The sequence below is a fragment of the Perissodus microlepis genome, chromosome 13 (assembly GCF_051167445.1).
Source record: "Perissodus microlepis isolate ML-2025 ecotype Zambia chromosome 13, ASM5116744v1, whole genome shotgun sequence".
Lineage (NCBI taxonomy): Eukaryota > Metazoa > Chordata > Actinopteri > Cichliformes > Cichlidae > Perissodus > Perissodus microlepis.
The window spans coordinates 23,259,755-23,270,120 of record NC_140473.1 but is presented as its reverse complement, the minus strand read 5'-3'; the positions used below and the strand labels follow the sequence as shown (position 1 = coordinate 23,270,120).

Genomic DNA, 10,366 nt, shown 5'->3' with positions numbered 1-10,366 from the left:
CGCAGTGAGCTCCCGGGGTGGCGCAGGGGCGGGGTGAACAGGTGTGCTGGGATCTGACAGTGATTGTGTCTCTTTATATGTTGGCAGTGACAGTCGGAGGAGGAGAGCGGACGTGACAGCAGAGAGAGAGCGGGAGTGTCTGTGTCCCAGTAAACAAACCACAGTGTCGAATAAAAGTTCTGCTGTCATCATATTCGCTCCAGCGTATGTTTCTCGGGTCCAACATTACACTGGTGCCACGCAGGACCAACAGTTGGCGTTGCTTCGCCTGCAATCGGAGCAGCAGACCGCGGCTCTGGGGCAGCTGCTGGGGAATGATACGAGGGGAGGTGGAGCAAATATGAACAACCTACAAATACTGCCTGCTACCACGGATGGACCGAGAGTTAAATTAGCTCTCTTAAACGCAAGATCTGTATTAAATAAAACTCATGTTCTTCGGGACTTTTTTGGTACTCATAAGCTGGATTTCATGCTCCTAACTGAGACATGGCATGGGAGTGTCTGTGTCCCAGTAAACAAACCACAGTGTCGAATAAAAGTTCTGCTGTCATCATATTCGCTCCAGCGTATGTTTCTCGGGTCCAACATTACACTGGGTTATAAAGGAACTGTGGTCAGTATTAGGACCCTACATTCTGTTTCTTTTAAATACTTCATTGATGACTGGAGTCTTTCCTGAATGTTTTAAATCAGCTGTGGTAGTGCCGATCTTGAAAAAGCCTGGACTGGATGTTGACATGGTCGCAATCTATAGACCCATCTCACATCTGTCTTTTTTATCTAAAATCTTTGAAAAAGTGGTTTTTAAGCAGCTCACTGAGCATTTGTCAACAAGCAATCTGTATGAACCATTTCAGTCTGCTTTTAGACCAAATCACTCCACAGAAACAGCTTTAGTCAAAGTGGTAAATAATCTGCTGGTAAATGCAGACAATGATCGCACTTCAGTTTTATTTTGCTGGATCTAAGTGCTGCGTTTGACACTGTGGATCACTGCATTTTATTGGATAGGCTTGAACATTTTATTGGAATTACAGGAAAAGTTTTATCATGGCTGAGATCTTACCTGCTTGGGAGGTCTCAGACTGTTAGTTTTAAAAATGATCTCTCCGAGACTTGTGCAGTGAGGCATGGGGTCCCTCAGGGCTCCATACTTGGACCATTGCTGTTTTCTATGTACCTGCTGCCTCTTGGTGTTCTTTTACGTTCTTTTAATGTAACCTTTCATTGTTACGCTGATGACCTGCAGCTTTATGTTCCTTTAACCATTGGAAATTGTGCTGAAGTATCCAAAGTAGAATGTTGTTTATCTGCAATTAAGGGCTGGTTATCAGATAATTTCTTGCTCCTAAATACTGATAAGACAGAGTTGATGGTCATTGGGCCATACAAATTTCAGCACTTGTCCCAAAATTTCATCTTGAAAATTGATGACAGGGCCATAAATTGCAGGAACAAGGTAAAAAACTTGGGTGTGTGGTTCGATATGGTGCTCTCCTTTGAATCTCATGTAAAAGAGATAACAAAGACCGCCTTTTATCATTTGAGGAACATAGCCAGAATCAGACAAGTTTTGTCAAGCGACACTGCAGAGGTTCTTGTCCATGCATTTGTGTCTTCCCGTATTGATTATTGCAATGCTCTTCTTTCTGGCCTACCAAAGAAAAGTTTTAGAGGTCTACAGATGGTGAAAAATGCAGCTGCTCGCATTTAAACAAGAACTGGGAAATTTGAGCACATTACTCCTGTTCTGAGATCTCTGCATTGGCTACCTTGTCAGGTTCGAGCAGATTTTAAGGTCCTGCTGCTCACCTACAAGGCTTTAAACGGATTGGCACCTACATACCTCTCCGACCTTTTACACCTTTCTGTTCCATCTTGTGCTCTACGATCTCAGGACTCTGGCCTTCTAAAAGTTCCTAGAGCCAGAAAAAAGACAATTGGAGAGCGTGCTTTTTCTTTTCGTGCCCCGTTTCTGTGGAACAACCTCCCTCAAGATATTCGGCAGGCATGCTCTGTGGAGGTTTTTAAAACTAAGTTGAAGACACATTTGTTCACCTTATCCTTAATTCTATGGCTTTTAGTTTTTAAATTTTTATTGTTTTTTTAACTTGTATTGTGTCTCTTACCTGTATTGCTATGTATCGCTTTTATTTTATTTATCCCTTTAGTTGTACAGCACTTTGTTTGAAAGCGCTTTATAAATAAAGTTGTTGTTATTATTATTATTATTATTATTATTATTATTATTATAAAAACGCTGGTGTAAAGTTAGTGATATTGGTCACATGTATCAGTGTGCCAGGGGTAACTGCTTAGTAAATGCATGATCTATTTAACATTGGATTTATTAGTACTTTTACACACCTGTGGTGTTTATTCACTGACAAAAATGCAAAGAATTTAATGAAGTCGTTTATCTTAAAACTGTGGAATTGTAATTAGAATTTAAAATACAATTACACACACATACATCATTTGAGTATAAAGGTTTCAATTTCTTTTCAGTTTTATGAAAACCAGATTTCAGGCAAATTCTTCTCTGTGATATTATTTGTAAGGTTTATTTTCACAAATCTTTGTAGGAAAATTTCCATCTTTACAAAAAAGATAATTAATTTTATTTCCTTTTTTCACACCTTTATGGAAATGTGCTCACATTAATCCCTTCAGTACAGGTAGCTGCAGAGTTAGCAGCTCTAATATGTCTAATATTAGCAGCTCAATATGCCAATATTCCCAATTCTAGGAAGCAGCACTGTTCTTCCAGTTACAGTCTATTCTTTTTGTTTTACTGGTGGATGCATATATTTAAGTTTCCAATAATCAAGTCAATATATGTGAATCCCTGCAACGCCTAATATCGTTATTTCAGAAACAGCAGCTCCACCCACCTGCTGTTCAACTCTCGGCTTTGAGGGACAGCCAAGTAGAAGAAAGTTTGATAGGTGGAAGGTTTAGTATTATTGTTAGGATTTTGTTGCATTTAAGAATTCAATCAAACGATCTCAAAGACAGCATTCAGATTTATCTTGTGACTCTTTGGTGTGTCTCTATTTGGAGACTAAAGAATTAACTAGAAACCACCTGTACCGGTATAAATATTAGGCTATGTTAGACACTCCACACTGAGGGGATTTTTTTAATAGCATCAGTAAACTTTATGAGTACTGTTTCTTTAGTTTTCTGTGATGACTAATGAAAGGCTTGAGCTGGGTCTGACAGAGAAGAAGTTTCCTCCAGTCTTCCAGTTAGCATTCTGCTTACTTAGATTTTTGGGGATAAATTCAGTTTTGTGGAGGAGTATTGGTGAACTTTATGGTTTCCTTTTTGTCTACAACTGTGATATTGATGTTTTCTAGAATATTTTCCCACCACTTCATAAACCCTGCTCAATTACTTTAGGTGGACACATTAAGACAGACTTAAAAATGCTTCTGGTGACAACGTGCAAAGAGTGATGTCATGAAAGGTTACCTCACACCTGAAGGTGAAAGCTGGAGGTTTTCAGACTGGATGCCTAGAATGAAAACTAGCAGGGTTCCCTGCGCTGCAGAGACACTGTGGTCAAGGCTGTTTTGTGCTACACTAATTAAAAAGGTGGAAAACACAGGAGCAACCACTCCAGATTATCTTCTTATATTATTGTCAGTTACACTTTAACCCATCATGTAGCATCTGCAGGCTCTATGCCATGTATGCACACAAGATGAAAGTGTTTATGCTCACTGGCTCACCTTTGCTGCTGATAAATTCTCATTGGGGTGGGTAAATCAACCTGGTGTCAGTGGTTCCATTTAAAAGTAGATGCTTTCAAGGTCACTGTTTATTTAGTTACAACCTACTGCAATATTTTCTTAAAAGGTTGTGATAATCAGGTCACCTGCTGGCTCTGCCCCTAGATACTATTGGCACCGATGACTGATTGTGTAATACATCTTTTATAAAAAGTGTGTATCTGATGGGTCTTACAAAGGAAACTTTATAATGCAAACACACACGCACCCAAACACATCCAAGAACACCACAATGTTGAGCTCACCTGTATACTTCATAGCTTCAGGTGGTTTTCAGACAACAACATCAGTCAACTCAATTATTGTGCTGTATTCACGCCGCCAAGTTTAAGGTATAAAAATTAAATTACAAAAGATAACTCTAACTTCATTTTGTTTTTATGCCACTTTATTTCTTCAAATGATCACCGTCATTATTATTTGTGTACATTTAAGAAAACTCAGATTAAACATTCAACACAATAAAAATGAATTAAAATACATTTGATTTATCAACAAAGCAGCTGAAAAAAGAAATTACATGGTCAATGTCATCCTGGCAGCAGTTCCCTCACATTAAAGCAAAATCATAAAATAACATGTTTGATAGGATGGAGATGTTCCCTCTTAGACTACTTATTTCTGGGAACAAACTTGAGTTTTACAGGCTGAACTGGCTGAAACTTCCAGTCAAACCGAAGTGGAATCTAAAAAAAAGAAAAGAAATGGATGTAACATCAGTGACAGGACAGCAGAGTACCATGACAGTCTGAATGTGGAGGTTTGCTGCTCTCACCATTGTCTCTTTGCATGTTTCCAAAGTGTACTTCTGCAAGAGACGGACAATAATCATCTTCATGACAAGGAGGGCGTAGCGCATCCCAACGCAGTTACGAGGGCCGAGTCCAAATGGTATGTACGCGTATGGGTTCACCTCCTCCATGTTGTCTTTACTGAACCTGCAGATACAGATCAAACAAACTTGTAGATATGTAAAGTGAAATAATTATTTTTGTATTGAGCCATGATTTTTAGGCAGTCTGTAGACCTACAACGTAAAGAGTACGGGGGCATAGGTCAGGGCAAAAGTATTCTATTACTTCTAAAGCTTTGGTCAGGGATTAGGGACCCATTGGCCAGTCCCCTTACAGCAGGGAAAAACCTATGATCAAAGCAGTACTTAGGTGGAAGCTACACTAGATAAAAAGCATTGAAGAAAACCAGTCCCACAGTGCAGCACTCTCAGTCTCAGGGAACCAGCCAGCTTCCAGAATAATGACTCAAAACAGCTGCAGACAACACTGCAGAGGTTTTGGGATGCGTATCTGGCTGTCACTCAATTGAACCACTGAGAACATCAGTGAAGGGACCTACATATGGCACCTCATTGATCTACCAAAGATAAAGCAAAGCACAATGTCCCAGGTTTCACTAATTACAGGATGACCAGGTTCTTCATAACCTTGTGATGACACACCTACACGTACATTTACCTCTCTGGTCTGAAAAGCTCAGGTGAGTCCCAGTAGCGTGGGTCTTTGTGCAACACCCACGCAGGAATCCCAATTGTGGTTCCTTCAGGGATGGTGAGTCCATTCACTTGCACAGTTTTTTTGCACACCCTGTCAATTCGAGGGGCAGGGGGAATCAGTCGCATTGATTCAAGTATAACTTGGTCCAGGTACTGTAGACCGGTCAGCTCTTCATATGAAATGGGTGCCTAGGCAAAATATAAAGAAGAAGGCAAACATAAAAACAAAATATGCAAATGGTGTCCACCATTGAATCGAGAATGGCAACAAATTATGTGATGAATTACTGTACATCTTTCTTCAGCTTAGCATCAATTTCTTTGTGTAAGGTCTGCAACGCATCAGGGTTGGTGGCCAGATTATAAAGGATGTTAGTTAGAGTGGTACTGGTGGTCTCGTAGCCTCCAAAGATGAAGACCAAGGCCTGGGAAAGGATCTCATGTTCAGTCAAACCTATGGAAAGAACATTTCATGATCTTACTTAAGAGTAATCAGTAGCTAGTACTTATAACTTTCTTGCCCCTGTGGGTGGTCAAGCTCCATCAACCTCGGGTCCTCGTGTGTGTGTGTGTGGGTGGGGTGGGGTGGGGTGGGGGGTCCTACAGGGCTCAGTTCTAGGCCCCCTCCTCTACTCTTTATATCTGCTTCCTCTTGGTTCTATACTGAGAAAGCACGGCATTGCATTCCACTTTTATGCTGATGACTGTCAGATCTATGTCCCTCTAAAGAAAGAAGGCACATACTCCACACAGCCATAACTTCAGTGTCTTGATGACATTAAGGCTTGGATGTCTCTTAACTTTTTAAAATTCAATGATAAAAAGACTGAGGTCATGGTTTTTGGTACCCCCACTGAGACCCCCAATGTGTATTTAGATACCTTGGTCAAGTGTGTTAAACCAGCTGTCACAAACCTGGGGGTCAAAGTGGACTGTGATCTGAAGTTTGACAATTAGATTAAGGCAGTGGTAAAATCTAGCTTCTTTCAGCTTACTTCTGTGGTAAACACATACCTTTACTTGGCTGTTCTTCATCGTTCTTATACGTCTTTTCTGGGATCTCACTCTGGATCAACACCTGCAGGAAGTCTGCTCGAGCCTACATCAGAAAAGACAATATTCAAATGTGCTCACATGTGGATGATTGAGAGTCAACAGCAGAAGAAAATTATCAATAATGTTTGCAGTGTGCATAGACTGTATATAAAAGATGGCAAATGATTTCAGGGTTTGCCCTAAATTATTTTCCCGTAGCTTACAGGGAGCGAGTCCTGTGGTTTCAAAGCTAGATGTATATGGAAAACATATACATCTAGCTTTGTCTCTCATGTCTGTAAACATTTCTGATGAGCTGATGGCCTCTGTGACTAGTTTCATGTCCTTTTCAATCAACGATAGGTTTACTTTTTAAATTATGGTCCCCAATAGAGTTGTAAAGGAGGATAAAGCATGCTCTACTATGTGAATGACAGGTTGCCAGTGAACATGCAGTATCCCAAAAGCTGCTTCTGGCTTTAAAATAATCATGATAGAGACATCAAAAAGACAACAGGACGTGTATGGACACCACAATGTTGATGTTCCTTTATAAATTTAATACTTACAGATTTGTCTTCATGATGCTGGTTTTTAAATTTCTTGAGGAGGTTGTAGAAAAAGTCAACGCTGTCCTTGGGTATGATTTCCATGTTCAGGAACTTTGCCAGACGTCTACCAAACGGAACTGCCACTGAAAGGAGACCAGACCGAATACCGGTAAGCAAAATTTGACATCCTGCAGATACTATTGAGTTTGCTTTCTGAAAACAAAACATTAAATGAGTTTTTAAAAGTCAAAAGAAGGACATACTTATTAAAAAGAAAAGCCACATTTTTAATTTAATGAGCTTCTGCGCTTGAACATTAACTGGATCATTTGGATTGTTTATGGAGTCTGTCTCTACACTGAAAGAAGCACTGGTCACAGTGTCTAAACTGTAAGGAGCCACAAATCTATGAGAGTTGGAAAAGACAAGTGATCAGTGCATTATTTATTTTAGGATGAACAATTTAATATGTTTGCATATTTCTGATTAACAACATACTGTTTGACAGTGATGGGTTCATCCAAATTTGCTTCCTCAAGTTTTGCAACAAGTCGTTCTGCATAGCGAGCAACGAGGGGAAAAACCTTTTTTTTTATATAATGGAGACAAAATAAGAAAATTATGTTATTAATGTTCTCTATATGTTACATGTCTGTCAGAAATGTAGAAAGAAAACAGATCAAAACACACTGAAGATGTTGGTTCATTTTTTGTAAACTCGTTTTCTCTATTTTACAAACTTTAACAATGTCTGTGAAAAAAATAAGAAATTTTTTTTTGTACTTTGTATATAGTTTAATCACATTAGTGGTTATGTCTTGATGCATACTCAATTATCCAGGTAATGAAATCCAGAAAAGTTGATTCTGTTCGTCTGGACGTAGCGTTTTCAGTGGGGGAAATGTTTCATCACCTTTCACCCATTGAAAAAGAAACTTTTTGGGATATAAGTGGTTAATGAACTTAGATATATTAACCTGTTTCAGTCTTCCACTGGTGAAGCATGGAGACACGCTGTTGCGAATTCGTTTCCACCTTTCATCTTTGACTACTAAGACAGCGTCTTCCATAGGTCCAGTGAAAACACCAGTATCCTGTGAAAAGGAAATAATAACTCTCAATGTTTGCTTACATCTCCCTCATCAGTTTGCACATATAATGTAATGTAATTAGTATTTTCTCTGTGTTGGCTCTATGTTGAGTATTCATATAGAACAATCTTTGGATAGATCAACACACATGGGTACATGCAACAGTACAAAGTAAACAAACAACAAATACCAACATCACCATAAATAAGTACTACAGTGCAAAGAGGTTCGAGTAAAATGTAATCATTCACCCGTCATATTTATCCAGGTTTGTTTGATAATATAGATGCGGGGAAATATGTTTTGTTTTTTGTTAAAAATATCTTAACTACTACCAGTGCTTAATGATGATTGATTAAATAACATGTCAGAAAACTGCTTCAAAGTACACCACTCACTAGTACAATGCTGATAATTTATATATTCACCAACTCTTTTTAAACTCAGCTGTACAGGAAGCAGTCCCAGAAACAATAATGTGATGATTTGAATTGGTTTAAATACATAAAACCTTCATAAAATTACCTTTGATTCTGTTATACATAGTGAGATAGATCTTAAACATCTGTTTTTGTTCTCTAGTTTTTATGTGACACAGTGAAGTGTGTTTCCTGGTTTGCTTCATGTTCTTCAGCTGCTGTGTTGGCTGATGTAACCCTTGAGTAATAAAAGTGTAACTCTTTGTGTAAAGCACAGAGAACTACTGCAAGTTCAGCCTGTTGGATTTTAATATGACTTCATTTACATTTCATGTGGTAACAGTCTTTCCCTGTAGTGCTGCTGTTGTTTTCCTAAACACATCGGCCTGACACTATAAACTACAGCATTTCCCAAGTTGCTTTTGAAATCACTGCTAGCAATTTTGTTAAGGTAAAAAAGTGAAAAAGTATTTGTACCTATGTTTTGCTAACATTTTACGTTCTATGGGGAGTGGCAGGACGTCCAAAGGTTTCATGAAATAGAAAGAGGAGCTTCTTACCCTGCGGTTGGTGAACACAGAGTAGCACTCCTTCACCATCACGGTTTTAACAATCTCAGGGTCGGCCACCATTAACAACGGCATTCGTCCATCGTACAACCTGCAAAAAAGAAAACAGCCGTTTACAATAACACAATTCATGGCTAATTGTTTAAGGCATTTTTTTTTTTTTTTTTAGTTGCTTTAGGCCACAGCATTATTGACATGAATGAATTCAGAATTTTTGTATATTTATTCATTTTCTGTGTATGTGTGTGTGTGTGTGGGGGGGGGGGGATTGCATGGCTCACAAACATATTTTAACATGAGTGGACTTCCTGGTTGATGAAGTAAATACTCACCCCCAGACGTCCCCATACTTGGCATGGCACTCTAGGTCAAAACCAGGAAATCCCTGCAAGAAGTAAAATGTTTTTTTAGAGTCAATAAGCCACTGAGTAGGACATGTGTATTCAAAAACACACAGAAAGCTCAGGCAGGTCAGTGATAGTGACAATTGATAAGGACATTAAATATGTCCTTCTCACTTCTTAAATATCAAATCAGTCAGCTCCTCGTATCCCAGTCTCTAAGGTGAGTTTGGTTTCTGTGCGTACCTTTCTTATGCCCAGCATCGTTCCAATATAAGGCAGGGGCCTCGGTCCAGGTATCCCCAGCTTTTTGAAGAACCGATATGGCCATAATCCGTACCTGTGTCACAAAACAGAGAAAATCTGAAATCGTCAGTTGGACATTAAAACAAAAGGAATACAAGAGAAACAAAATTTCACGACGGGTGGCTGGACCGCGACATAAGATAAGGGCTCGATTGTCTTGCAAAACAGTAGTCGAGGAATACTCACAGTAATATCAGCGTGAAAAGCAGGACAAGCAAAGTCCAGGTGGTTGCTGAAAACAGGTGAGGAAGAAGGCTGGAAAATCTGTGTTTTTAAAGCATCTGCCTCTGTGTGGTGGGAGGAGTCTATGAGACAGAAATGTGATTATGTAATAAGCTCCATAAAGGGTCAGAGGCGGGTCAGAAGCTTTTAAACTTTTTTCTTCGCAATCTTACTGTGTTTGCGCAACAACTGAATGAGAAGAACACACACTTTAGCCTTCACACTGAACACCACTGCCTGCAACATATGGCTCTTCTCCAGAAAATCAAGCAAAATAAAACTAAGCTAAAACGTTTAATTTCTTTATTTCGTTTTTTCTTCTTTTTTTGTTTTGCTATTGTTCTTATTAAACGCATTTCTGATCGTTTTTCATCTTGTTGGGTTATAGAAGGTAAACTTGAACACAAAGGTGTGGTTATCGGTGTTATTTGTGCTGTGAGTGTGAAACGAGCCGCTCTCCTTGCTCTATAAATTAGCTTTCGTTTTGAACCATTTTAATATTTCTTCACGGTTATAATAAAG

The 10,366-nt window shown here is 39.1% G+C and overlaps 1 protein-coding gene across 1 annotated transcript; it reads right to left on the bottom strand.

Annotated features, from left to right (window-relative positions):
* Positions 1–4,176: 4,176 nt before the first annotated feature.
* LOC146375175 (cytochrome P450 3A30-like) lies at positions 4,177–9,885 on the bottom strand. The gene is made up of 13 exons (XM_084949593.1): positions 9,809–9,885; positions 9,563–9,656; positions 9,308–9,360; positions 8,967–9,066; positions 7,874–7,990; positions 7,395–7,480; positions 7,160–7,302; positions 6,915–7,039; positions 6,325–6,409; positions 5,604–5,764; positions 5,273–5,499; positions 4,576–4,738; positions 4,177–4,486 (listed from the first exon to the last, which is right to left on the bottom strand). The coding sequence occupies exons 2-13, from the start codon at positions 9,578–9,580 to the stop codon at positions 4,412–4,414; spliced, it is 1,353 nt and encodes a 450-aa protein (XP_084805719.1). The 5' UTR covers positions 9,581–9,656; positions 9,809–9,885; the 3' UTR covers positions 4,177–4,411.
* Positions 9,886–10,366: the final 481 nt, after the last annotated feature.